Source organism: Natator depressus, chromosome 6, assembly GCF_965152275.1.
Source record: "Natator depressus isolate rNatDep1 chromosome 6, rNatDep2.hap1, whole genome shotgun sequence".
In the NCBI taxonomy this organism is placed as follows: Eukaryota; Metazoa; Chordata; order Testudines; family Cheloniidae; genus Natator; species Natator depressus.
This window is the reverse complement of record NC_134239.1, coordinates 70,641,756-70,655,741: the sequence shown is the minus strand read 5'-3', so window position 1 is coordinate 70,655,741 and position 13,986 is coordinate 70,641,756. Positions and strand designations below refer to the sequence as shown.

General features: G+C 44.1%; 1 protein-coding gene across 1 annotated transcript in view; it reads left to right on the top strand.

The window, feature by feature from the left end:
• The window catches only part of RTF1 (RTF1 homolog, Paf1/RNA polymerase II complex component), a 51,438-nt gene that overhangs the window by 11,819 nt on the left and 25,633 nt on the right, over positions 1–13,986 (top strand). The window contains exon 5 of the mRNA XM_074955676.1: positions 13,860–13,974. Within this exon, the coding sequence (XP_074811777.1) occupies positions 13,860–13,974 (115 nt within the window). The remainder of the gene's footprint in view (positions 1–13,859; positions 13,975–13,986) is intronic.

Here is a 13,986-nt window from a genome sequence, read left to right as displayed (position 1 = left end):
CCTAGTTCTAGTATTATGTGAAGGGGTAAATAACACTTCCCTATTCACTTGTTCTACGCCATTCATGCTTTTATAGACCTCTGTTATATCCCTGCTTAGTTGTCTCTTTGCTAAGATGAACAGACCCAGTCTTTTTAATCTCTCTTCGTATGGAAGCTGTTCCATACCCTTAATCATCTTTGTTGCCCTTCTCTGTGTCTTTTCCAATTCTAATATCCCCCCCCCCCTTTTTTTTTTTTTGAGATGGGGCGACCAGAACTGCATGCAGTAGTCAAGGCGTGGCGTACCATACATTTATCTAGTGGCCTTATATTTTCTGTCTTTTCTATCCATTTCCTAATGGTTCCTAACATTCTGTTAGCTTTTTTGACTGCTACTGCTACTCAGCAGATGTTTTTCAGAGAACTATCCGTGATGACTCCAGTATCTCTTTCTTGAGTGGTAACAGCTAATTTAGACCTCATAATTTCTTATGTATAGTTGGGATTATGTTTTCAACATGCACTATTTTGCTTTTACCAGCATTGAATTTCATCTGCCATTTTGTTGTCCAGTCATCCAGTTCTGTGAGATCCCTTTGTAACTCTTAGTTAAATCCAAAGCTGACTGCAATCTCGAGTAATTTTGTATCATCTTCAAACTTTGCCACCTTTTTCCAGATCATTTATTATGAATATGTTGAACAGCACTGGTCCCAGTACAGATCCTTGAGGGACCCTGCTATTTACCCCTCTCCACTGTGAAAACTGAGCATGCATTCCTACCCTTTGTTTCCTGTCTTCTAACCAGCTACTGACTCATGAGAAGACCATGTGACATTACTCAGGGTACAATCTGGACTGCTGAACAGCTGTGTCCTCTCAATTCTCCAACCTTAGGTGCATTTTACGCTGCTTTGCTGTGAGAGCAACCACTCTTGGCCTGCTCACACACGGCCTCTAGCAAGTAAATTACTGCCAGCTGAGTTATGAGAGTGCTCTAGCCATTCACTCCTGAATTATATTGCATAGTGACACCAGCAAATTTCCAGTCCCAGATTTGTCCCCGAATGTACGTCTTATACTACCCAGTTCTTTCCTTCTCATAGATAACATCATTTTCTATTAATAAAATGACAGACTATCTCAAATGAAGTTGCCCAAACACTTTAATCCAAATGTACACTGGTTTAGATACAACAATAAAGCAAGTTTATTAACTACAGAAAGATGGATTTTAAGTGATAACATGTAATGAGGTATAAAAGTCAGAAATGGTTACAAAGAAATAAAAGGTAAAATGCAAATTAATACTTAAAAGCTAAGTGAATTTAAAGCAAAAAGGTTTCTCTCACCACATGCTTACAGCAGCCAGGCTGGATTCTTTTCAGCCAGGAGTCCTCCCCCAGTTCAGTGATGCTTCCTTTGTCTTTCAAGTGTTTGTTGATGCCGTGAGTTAGAGATGAGGGGAGAAAAATAATCTGGAGAGTGTTCCCCTTTCTTATAGCATTCCCCTTCTTTGAGAATCATCTCCAGCTGGGATTCAGGCGACAGCAAGTCTGTTTGCATGGGAACTTCCAGCTGTTCCACTGTCAGGATATAAATTTCTTGCTCACACCCCTTTTTCCTGCTAAAGAATGGCCGCTTAACCAGGTGATGGGTCATTTGATTTTTGTTTATACCTAGCTGAGGCATCAGTTTGGTTTTTGTCTTCAAGGAACTGTTTGTGCCTGCTTTTCTAAACTTGGAATATGTTTCACTAACGTTATACAGTAGACTCTTATAATTTTACATACAGTGTTGCCACACACATTTTACCAGGACAATAATGATCAGCACATCATGAGTTTTCAAATGATACCTCACAAGGCATAATTTGTACAAAATTTCTCAGTCTTGTAAAAAGGGTGAATCTAAATGTACAGACTGTCACAGGCCTTCCCTCTTATTTCATGATCCCTTACTTTGCTTAAGAGCCTTTGGTGTGGGACTTAGTCAAAACCTTTCTGAAAGTTCAAGTACACTATATCAACTGGATCACCGTTTTCCACGTGATTGTTGACACCATCAAATAATTCTAATAGATTGATGAGGTATGATTTTCCCTTTACAAAAGCTGTGTGTTGACTCTTCCCCAACATGCCGCATTCATCTCTGTGTCTGATAATTCTGTTGTTCACTGTAGTTTCAGTTAATTTGCCTTGTGTGTAAATTATTGCAACATTGGTTTTTGTTGTGGTTTAAATGCAAGACAAACAAAGCTTTTAGCAAGCAAGTGGGAAGGTCTGCCGTGTTGGCTTTTTACCCTTTTTTTATTATTTTTTTTACTTATGCGCATTATATACTTTAACTGCAAAAGAAAAACAATAAAAGGAATAATATGACTTTTTGATTAATATTTGTATTTATTAGTTTTTATTTATTACATTTTTTGCTTTTAGGCCTTGAGCCCAGTTCAAGGAAGCTTCCCATGGTTCATGTCCTCTGGGCGACTTTTTATGGTTCATGTCCTTGGAAGGAGCAGTGTGTGCACTGCTCCTACACAACACTCAGGGTGTGCCCTGAATGTTTCCTAGTGCATGAACCCTGCATGAACCCTTCAGGTTTGGTTTTGTTTTTTCCTGGTGTGGGCAAATGCAATCTTACCCTGTTCATAGTGCTGCAGAGGTCCTTCTCTTAGTCCATTGCTTTGACCATGTCACAGCCTCTTTGTATTCCTCATCTGGCTCCCCATTCTCTATCACATCAGACATAAAATACATGTTTTCACCTTTGTGGCCCCTCATGATCAGTCCCCAACCTACTTCTCTCATTTGCTATGGAGAGATGAAGTCCTGCCTCCTACTGGCCTGTGACGATCTTTCAAACAAGCACTTTCGTGTGTGATCCCATGCTGTCCCTGTAGTTGGGAGGAGCTCCCTGTAAACATTCACAAAGCCACTTTGTTGTTCTCCTTTGAATCCCTCCTTGAAATTCTCCTTTGCCATGGTGCCTACAATATATTGACAGTGGGTACGCCGTTAATGTGCTGAGACCACTGTTGATCATTCTGTCCAAGATTCTCTCATTGTTTCCTTGTCTTCCCCAGTCTATTCACCTGTCTCATATTTAGCTTATAAGTTTTTTGGGACAGGGTCTGTCTGTTTTGTTTGTACAGTACCTAGCACAATTGAGTCCTGGCCCATGACTGGGACTCCTAGGTGCTACAGTAATACAAATAACTAATAATCTGTACAGAAACTGGTGTTACAATATTGATATTAAATTGAAAGAACAATTAACGCACCATCAAGGTTACACAGGTAAAATCACAAATCCTACAGCCACATTAACTCATTGTTGCGCATCCTGTGTGTTGTATGGTGTGTAAAACGTATACAGAAACAGGAATAGAAACTACAGCTGGAAGTATTGCTGGAAGTCTTAAATCTTACTGGGTTTGTGATTTACAGTGTGTTACTTTGAGATTGCATTAGCATAGCTTTTATATTTAATTTATTTTTAAACCAAAAAAATGAAGGAGGGAAGGAAAAAATGTACAGAAATTTCACCGTCAGACCTAATGGGCACCAGTTGGTAAAGACTGACTGCTGCTCACGTCATGTGGAAGTGTAAAGCAAAGGTATGAGGGGACTAAGGTTTGATGAGTTTACATGCTCACATAGAAATCCAACCCCTAAATTTTAAGGTTTGTTAAAAACATCACAGTGCCGGGATCACATCACAATAGGGAGGTAGAATCAGTCTAGATATTGGGAGAGAGTTGCTCCAGAGGAAGCCAAGGCTCAGGGTAGCTGAGCAAATACCTGATCCCTTTGAGTCTAATTCCATAAAAGCAGCTGTGCAATATTCCTAATAGAGATTCCCCCCCTTTCTTTGAGAATCTACCAGAGGAAGGAGGACTGACTGAGGCTTCCAGATTTCTCTACTGCTGGAAACTGGCACCTAGACCAGATGTAATTAGTATGTCCTGTTCTGTCAGTTCCTATGTTAATTAATTAACAAGGCTATAGACTACATTAATCTATTAGTTTGTGCTGTGTGAACTGGTGGCCATCCATGTCCTCCAATGCCACCAAAAACAAATAGATGGTGGTGAGTGTGTGAGGAATGGAATTTCTATTTTTCCACTCCCTCCACAGAAGATAAAACTTAGACACATCTTAATGTTGTAACTCTCAGATGTTCAAGTAGCTGTAAAAGCTTGTTTCCTCATTGCTGGATATAATAGGGTGGTCTCTGCCTACTACTATTAAAGCTCCTGCTGCTTCTCAGGGACTTGTTGCCAGCTAATCTGTACAAAAGAGAATCCATTTCTCTCTTGCCTTTCCCCATTACTGTTTTCTAAAATACCATTATATGGTCTGAGAGGTTAAACAAGGAGTATACTTTGCCTAGAGTGGTAAATCTAACAGGTAGTATTGGGCTCTGAAATTTTTTCAGAAATCATGGAGAGCTGTATAGTGGGGCAACACACAGTTAGAAAGGGAAAGGAAACTGCAGAGGGAGTGAGAGTTCTTGGATGGGCCAGAAGTGGGAGGGAAGCTGTAGAGGGAGCATCTGGAAATTATCTGCATAAACTACCTCTGCATCTGTAGTCAACAATTTAAGCCACACACAGTCAAAAGAAATTATGTAACCTTTCTTTGTTTTCTTCTGTGGGCTTCTCAGCATTCTCCTCTGTCATTTTCAGGGGGTTGTTTCTGGTTTCCTATCTTAGGCCTTGTCTACACTACAGAGTTTTGTCGAAAAAAGTTATGTTGACACTCAAAAAGCACTATAATAAAAATCTGTATTGCATGTTCACACTCATCCCTCTGTCAGCAGAGCACGTCCAAACTTGGGGCACTAGCATAGACAGTGTGAGCAGTGCACTGTGGATACCTATCCCACAGTCCAGCTCGACGCCTTCTGCCGCTAGGTCTTGTGGGAAGGCGGAGCATATCACAGCCTATCTTGGGACTGGGCTCAATGTTCCATGATGCATTGCTTTCTTTCCCAGTGTTCCTTGGCCTTCTGGCTTTCTTTCCCGGCATTTTTCAACGGCCCTTGTTTGCTGTGCACCCCAGCATCTTTGTGAGAAGGGATGGATCCTGCACTGCTCTCCGATGCTCTGATAACTGTCATGAAGACATTGCGGATGGCAGTGCAGTTAATCGTGAAATTCCTAACTGAAGAAGACTCCTAGTTGCCTGACATGCTGTGTGATATGGATAGGAGCAATATTAGATTGCTTTTGACATTCACAGAACAACTGCAGAGGGTGGACTGTTGCTTTTGGGCTCAGGAAACAAGCACTGAATGGTGGGATCGTATTGTCATGCAGTTGTGGGATGACTAGCAGTGGCTACAGAAGTTTCGGATGCGGAAAGCCACCTTCCTGGAACTGTGTGCAGAGCTCAGCCCAGCACTGCGGCACGAGGACACCAGAATGAGAGCTGCCATATTGGTAGAGAAGCGTGTGGTAATCACTGTGTGGAAACTGGTGACTCCAGACTGCTATCAGTCGGTTGCGAATTAATTTGGAGTTAGGAAGTTGACTGTTGGGGCTGCATTAATGCAAGTGTGCAGGGCAATTAATCGCATCCTGCTAAGAAGGACCGTGACTCTGGGAAATGTGCGGTAAATAGTGGATGGCTTTGCAGAAATGGGTTTCCCTAACTGTGGAGGGGCGATAGATGGCATGCACATTCCAATTTTGGTACCAGACCACCTTGAAATGGAGTACATAAATAGGAAGGGGTGCTTCTCCATGGTGTTGTAGGTGCTTGTGGATCACCATGGGCTTTTCAATGACATCAACGCAGGGTGGTCTGGGAAGGTGCATGACGTACGTATCTTCAGGAACACCAGCCTGTATAGAAAGCTACAAGCAGAGACTTTCTTTCCAGATCCGAATGTTACAGTGGAGGATGTTGAAATTCCCGTAGTGATCTTGGGAGACCCGGCATACCCCTTACATCCATGGCTCATGAAACCTTACACGGGAAACCTAGACAGCAGTAAGGAGCGGTTCCACTGTCATCCTGCATCTACTCAGCCAGTTGTTAAATGTGCCTTTGGCAGATTAGAGGTGTGTTGGTGCTGCCTTTATGGCAGGTTAGACCTCAATGAAGATAATATTCCCATGGTCATAGCCACGTGTTGTATGTTGGATAATCTTTGAAGTTAAGGGTGAAACGTTTGCTCAAGGGTGGAGTGTTGAGGCAGGCTGCTTGACTGCTGATTTTGAGCAACCAGATACCAGGGGTATCAGAGGGGCCCTGAGGGGAGCAATTCAAATCAGGGAGGCCTTGAGGCAACATTTGAAAATAAGAACCAGTAATGTCTGTCTCTGCGATTGGTGCTGCAATGTTACATTGCATGTATTTTCCTGGGAAGCAATGGTGGCATTTGGAGCCTTACATTCCAGTAAGGGAAATGTTCGACCTACCTGTGTATGTATTGGTAGTGCCTGCTATCTCCATTTATAGGAAACAAAGATGAGTTATCGTTCAAAAACTTTGCTTTTATTGCACAAGAAAGCGCACACACACAAAGATGCTTGGTGGGAAAGGAGGTATCAGGGAAAGGTAGACTTTCAGAGCTGCATGTAGGTCCAGCTATCATTTTGAAAGTTTGTCCAAGGGGGTGGAGTGAAGGGGAAAGCAGAAAGGACTGTGTGGGCGGAGTTTGGGGTGGGGGAGGGGCATGGAAAAGAATTCTGAACGTGCTGCAGGGGAGGGCAGGCACGCATCTGCTCAGTCTGCAGCATTATTAAGGACTTCAGCATCCGCATTTGCTCCTCCATGACTTTAATCATCTGCTCAGTAGCATCCTTAACAAACTCCTGATTTTCTTTTCTGTCCTGCCTTTCGGCTTCCCAGCACTCCTTTCGTTCCCTTTTCTTTGCATTGGAGAAGTGCAGTACCTTCCGGAACATGTCGTCTTTGCTCTGTCTTGGGCGATTTCTTATCGGAGACGCTCAGCTGGTGTGTGCTGTGTTCCTGAAGGCCACATCTGCTGAAGCAGAAGGAACAATGCACAGAAGCATGATTGTTAAGTTCACACACAGCATTGAAACATTTCAGTAAAATACCTTTTGTAACATAATCACTTTCTCACTGACCCTTGGCAAGCACACATCTCGGTGAACACCCAAAGCATGATGAGTGTTGGCTGGGGGGCTTTACCTGGGGGGAAAAAGCACTCTGCAAGGGTTGTGGTGCAGCCGACTAGGGGAAAAATTCTAAAATTCTCCCGCACTTTTCCACAGGCGGGAGGTCATTGTAGTAGGTATTTCACTGCTGAGAGTAAGGGGAGCAAGGGTACATCTACTACATGCTTGTGGCTTCCGCCCTGGGTCCCTATGCTGCTTGCTTGTGTGCTGCTTTTGTCCCTGCACAAGTGATTGCCAAATGGCACGGGAAAGTTTCCTACTATGGGGGAAGGACAAAGCAGATCTGCCAAGGAACCTTCAGCCGCGGATTACCAAGTACCTTCAGGAAACTTTCCTAGAGATCTCTCTGGAGGATTCCTGTGAGATCTGGGCATGCATCAACACCCTGTTCTGCCCTACTGATTAGCTACACAGGGAATGTCCAGCACACAGAAACGCAGCCAGCCTTGTACATTTCAATAGCCTGAATCCATCACACTACACAAACCACAGCCACTTACCAGGTGTCTCCTCTCCTGTTTCTTGCTCTCTGGAGAGGAACTGCTGGGACTGGCTAGACACCTCCAAAGTGGTGAACAGTTCCTGGCTGTCTGCTCCACATCGTCCTCGAGCTCCACCTCTTCATCAGTGACTTGGTCCTCTGGGTTAGGTCCTCTTTCCGCCGCCTCCAGGTCTGCCAAACTATCCATGGAGCTCTTGACAGTGGAGGTGGGGTCACCACCAAGGATAGTGTCCAGCTCCTTAGAGAACCGGCAGGTCTTAGGTGCAGCACCAAAGCGATGGTTTGCCTCCCTCACCTTATGGTACGCCTGCCTCAGCTCCTTTATCTTCGCTCTGCACTGCAGCATGTCCCGATCATAGCCATTTTCACGCAAGCCTCGAGAAATGTGCCCGTAGGTATCAAAAGTCCTACGGCTCAAGTGCAGCTGGGACTGCTCAGCCTCCTCTCCCCATATACCCAGCAGCTCCGCAGTGGTCCAAGTGGGAAAACGTTTGTGCAATAACTTGTCAGGGTCACCTGGGAAGATGTGATGAGACCTCTCCATGCCGAGCAAACAGGAAATGGAATTTAAAAAATTCCCGGGGTTTTTCGGGGGAGGAGGGGGGAATAATTGTTTACCTGGCTGCAGGGCAGTAGAGTTCAAACTGCTGACTAGCGCGGCCACGATGGGCATTGTGGAACGCTTCCTGGAGGCCAATTAAAGCTATAAAATCAAGCATGGTATTTACACTGGCACTTTGTAGACACAAATTTTGTGCAAAAAGCCTTGTCTCTCTCGTTCGGGGTGGTTTTAATTTGTTGCCAAAACAGGGCACTTTTGCTGGCAAAAGTCGCATCGCAGTGTGTACGCATCCGCTGATTTGTCGACAAAAGATGCCTTTTGTCTACAAAACTTTGTAGTGTAGACAAGGCTTTAGATTGAGTGGGTTTTGTGTCTCTCTCGTCAGACTTGCTATTTCAGTGACAAAATCCTTTCCATTAAAGGTGGTGCTGTTGTGTGTAATTGACAAAATTATGGTTTACACAAAACAGATTTTTCCCTTCTATTCTGCTTTTTCTGTGTTTTTCATCTCTTCTTCCCCCCTTTCCTGTGGCAGGTCTGTAGAGGGGAAGGTTCTGGCTTACACCCCATGCCAGTATGATCAGTTATGGGATCTTCATGAGTCTGGTCCAGCCTGTCTGTCAAGAGTCTGCTTTTAGCAGTTTCTTCCAAGTCTTCTCTGAACAATATCTGTCTTAAGATGGTTCATGAATCAGTTTGCGTGAAAAATAGGTGGTATTCTACCCACTCTGCATTCACAGCCTCAGTTGAAGTGCATGTTTCTGCTAAAGCAATCAGCAGAGGAAGTAGTTGAAGCTGAGAATTTAAACGGTTGTTTCTAGGTTTGCATTAACACTCTATTGAGGTGAATGGATGCAGGCTTTGTGCAAAGAATCCGAGGGTAAGAGAAAAGGGAATCCATTTATTTCTCCCTCAGCCAAGTGGCTTGTAATGGAGCAGCTGCATAGCCATTATATTACAGCTTATGTGCCATAAGAGAAGCTTGGACCCCTCAGAGGAACACATTTTGGAAAATGTAGGGGACAATTTCCTGGTGCAAGTGCTGGAGGAGCCAACTACGGGGGGAGCTTTTCTTGACCTGCTGCTCACAAACCGGGAAGAATTAGTAGGGGAAGCAAAAGTGGATGGGAATCTGGGAGGCAGTGACCATGAGTTGGTCGAGTTCAGGATCCTGGCACAGGGAAGAAAGGTAAGCAGCAGAATACGGACCCTGGACTTCAGGAAAGCAGACTTCGGCTCCCTCAGGGAACTGATGGGTAGGATCCCCTGGTTGAATAACATGAGGGGGAAAGGAGTCCAGGAGAGCTGACTGTATTTCAAGGAATCCCTATTGAGATTACAGGGACAAACCATCCCGATGTGTCGAAAGAATAGTAAATATGACAGGTGACCAGCTTGGCTTAACGGTGAAATCCTTGCGGATCTTAAACATAAAAAAGAAGCTTACAAAAAGTGGAAGATTGGACAAATGACCAGGGAAGAGTATAAAAATATTGCTCGGGCATGTAGGAATGAAATCAGGAGGGCCAAATCACATCTGGAGCTGCAGCTAGCAAGAGATGTTAAGAGTAACAAGAAGGGTTTCTTCAGGTATGTTGGCAACAAGAAGAAAGCCAAGGAAAGTGTGGGCCCCTGAGTGAATGAGGGAGGCAACCTCATGACAGAGGATGTGGAAAAAGCTAATGTACTCAATGCTCTCTTTGCCTCTGTCTTCACGAACAAGGTCAGCTCCCAAACTGCTGCGCTGGGCAACACAGCATGCGGAGTAGGTGGCCAGCCCTCTGTGGGGAAAGAGGTGGTTGTGCACGTCCAGCTTTTCTAAATAGTCCCTAAGTCCATGGGGCCGGATGTGTTGCATCCGAGAGTGCTAAAGGAATTGGCGGCTGTGATTGCAGAGCCATTGGCCATTATCTTTGAAAACTCATGGCGAATGGGGGAAGTCCCAGATGACTGGAAAAAGGCTAATGTAGTGCCAATCTTTAAAAAAGGGAAGAAGGAGGATCCTACAGGCCAGTCAGCCTCACCTCAGTCCCTGGAAAAATCATGGAGCAGGTCCTCAAGGAATCTATCCTGAAGCACTTACACGAGAGGAAAGTGATCAGGAACAGTCAGCATGGATTCACCAAGGGAAGGTCATGCCTGACTAATCTAATCGCCTTCTATGATGAGATTACTGGTTCTGTGGATGAAGGGAAAGCAGTGGATGTATTGTTTCTTGACTTTAGCAAAGCTTTTGACACAGTCTCCCACAGTATTCTTGTCAGCAAGTTAAAGAAGTATGGGCTGGATGAATGCACTATAAGGTGGGTAGAAAGTTGGCTAGATTGTCAGGCTCAACGGGTAGTGATCAATGGCTCCATGTCTAGTTGGCAGCCGGTATCAAGTGGAGTGCCCCAAGGGTCGGTCCTGGGGCCGGTTTTGTTCAATATCTTCATAAATGATCTGGAGGATGGTGTGGATTGCACTCTCAGCAAATTTGCGGATGATACTAAACTAGGAGGAGCGGTAGATACGGTGGCAGGTAGGGATAGGATACAGAGACAAATTGGAGGATTGGGCCAAAAGAAATCTGAGGTTCAACAAGGATAAGTGCAGGGTCCTGCACTTAGGATGGAAGAATCCAATGCACCGCTACAGACTAGGGACCGAATGGCTAGGCAGCAGTTCTGCAGAAAAGGACCTAGGGGTGACAGTGGACGAGAAGCTGGATCTGAGTCAACAGTGTGCCCTTGTTGCCAAGAAGGCCAATGGCATTTTGGGATGTATAAGTAGGGGCATAGCCAGCAGATCGAGGGACGTGATCGTTCCCCTCTATTTGACATTGGTGAGGCCTCATCTGGAGTACTGTGTCCAGTTTTGGGCCCCACACTACAAGAAGGATGTGGATAAATTGGAGAGAGTCCAGCGAAGGGCAACAAAAATGATGAGGGGTCTGGAACACATGACTTACGAGGAGAGGCTGAGGGAACTGGGATTGTTTAGTCTGCAGAAGGGAAGAATGAGGGGGGATTTGATAGCTGCTTTCAGCTACCTGAGAGGTGGTTCCAAAGAGGATGGTTCTAGACTATTCTCAGTGGTAGAAGATGACAGGACAAGGAGTAATGGTCTCAAGTTGCAGTGGGGGAGGTTTAGGTTGGATATTAGGAAAAACTTTTTCACTAGGAGGGTGGTGAAGCACTGGAATGCGTTACCTAGGGAGGTGGTAGAATCTCCTTCCTTAGAAGTTTTTAAGGTCAGGCTTGACAAAGCCCTGGTTGGGATGATTTAATTGGGGATTGGTCCTGCTTTGAGCAGGGGGTTGGACTAGATGACCTCCTGAGGTCCCTTCCAACCCTGATATTCTATGATTTCCTTTCATTTTAAAAACTTACATGGGCTTCTACATTGCTACTGCTTTGATCACCTTCAGTGCAGAATTCCTGATGCTCAGGTAATTCCTGCTGTACTGAAAGGGTCAGAATAGAGCTAGTGTCTCTCTAAATCCCCAGGAGAATAACTTGAGAATCCCCATCTCTTACAAACCATCTGCTTAGTTGGTCTAGTTACCATGCTGGCTAAGAAAATCTATAAACAGCTGAGCATTGCTAAGAGTGGCTCAAGATCTTTTCAGGGTCTTCTGTTTAAATTGAACAAGTTGCCAAATCTTTAAAAATTAAAGTGTTTTGCGAAAGTTTGCTAGATGAGGAGAAGTGTGCTAAGTTTAGTTTCTCATCCTAGGAAATACTCCGTGATATACGCATGTAACTCCTCAATCCATGATGTTTTGGATCCACCCCAGTGACTTGCTGTTACGTTGTTCTGTGCGTTAGGAAAGTGGAGTTGAACTAAAAATGTTAACATGTTGGTGGGTTTTATGTGATCATCCTTTAGGTTATGGAGATTTAACACCTTGGAATAGTCAACTTTGAATATTTGAAGGTGTCTGCTGAGGCAACCTGGAGGGAGCCACTGTGCTGGAGAAGAGGAAGAGGAAGTTGAGATTGGAGTCTAGGGAGAAGCTAGTCCCACATGGCCTCTTCCTCACCCCTTGTGGGGTAGTTCCAACTTCCTCTGATCTGTGCTCTTCAGTGCCCAGTTTCCCCTCCATTCTACTTTACCTTTCTCTTAAGGCAAGGTGGATTGCATATTGAACAAGATATGGGGAGGTACCAGCATGGAGCTGGTGTTTTGAAACTCTGGAAACACTAATTGTGGTTTTCTGATAGCATCTTGGGAGCTGGGGCCAGTGGGTAGCAAGTGATATTCTGCTCACTCAAAAAGGGTATCTTCTTCCAGGGCTCAGCAGCAGGTTTTTGGAGATTCTTAGTGGGGTGGTAGAGAGTCTTCATTGACTGAGCCTCTTGAAAGGAGGTTGACGAGAACTGGAAACTCATTTACTCAGCTCTGGTCCCTCAACAGAGCACATTAATAAAAGCCCCTCAACCTTCTTCTTGGGGTTTAAGTGTTCCAATGGAACTACTTGTTTGAGTAAAGTTACTCACATGCTCAATCTTTTGCAGGATTGGGCTGTTAGAGTGGAGATGGTGTTTTCTAACCAGAAAATCTGGATTCTTCTCTTCCTTAAATTAACATTGTTTCTGTGGAATACATTCAAACCCATGGGAAGACCCATCTACATAAATGATGCTATACAGGTCAGCGTTGAGTTTGTATATGCAGGCATCAAAAATATGCTGCTTTTCTCTGCTGTAGGCTCAATCACTCTGCTCCAGCACTCCTACCCATTCTATGCATGTCTCCTCCTAAGTTGGCGGGTGTTTGAATGGAAACCCTATTTGTACTTTTATAATAATAAATATAAGTTGTCAAGCCATGTCTTTGTTCTCTGGCTGCCTTATAATGTGAAGTATGTGTATAATAGAACTGGGACCAAGTTTGAAATGCAATTTTGGATTATTTTGTTCTTGTAGCTTATGAATACTAGATACATGCTTTTTCTGGTTCTTTTGGAAAGGTATACAGCTGTGGAGTTGAACACTGAGATTTGTATAGGTGCTGAAAAAGAAACTTCACAATCTTATAGGCTGAAATCTAAAGAGCCTGATTACATTTAGGAACTATGCTGCAATGTAACAAATAACAAAATTTGCTAGTTAGTATGTCTGTTCCCCCAGGTATAATGTGGTATCACATGTACCTTTCCAATGAGTCTGTGTCTGGGTTCTAGATTACTATCAAACTTCAACTACTGATTCTTACTGTACTTCGCTTGACTGTTCCAATTCCCACTTTATCACGGCATAACTATGGCTCAGCTGTGAGAGTCTGAGCATGTATCCATTTTCTTTAACTTCAGGCACTATTTTAGTAGTAGAGAACTCAAGATTTTACACTTACTGTCCATCTCAGTTTTTAATCCGTAATGCTCCTTTAATCTGATGCTGTCCTTGTCTGAGTCATGCCAGAAATTGGTTTCAGCCCTTTCATAGAATCATAGAATATCAGGGTTGGAAGGGACCTCAAGAGGTCATTTAGTCCAACCCCCTGCTCAAAGCAGGACCAATCCCCAATTTTTGCCCCACATCCCTAAATGGCCTCCTCAAGGATTGAACTCGGAACCCGGGGTTTAGCAGACCAGTGCTCAAACCACTGAGCTATCCCTCCCCCTGCGGAGGGATACTTTCATCTACTTCTTCACCCCCACTTGTTTATGCCCAGATTTGAAATTAAGAAGAAATTAAAAACAGCAAAAAAGAAAGAAAAAAAGGAGAAAAAGAAAAAGCAAGAGGAAGAGCAGGAGAAGAAAAAGCTCACACAGATCCAGGAGTGCCAGGTAAGAAACAGC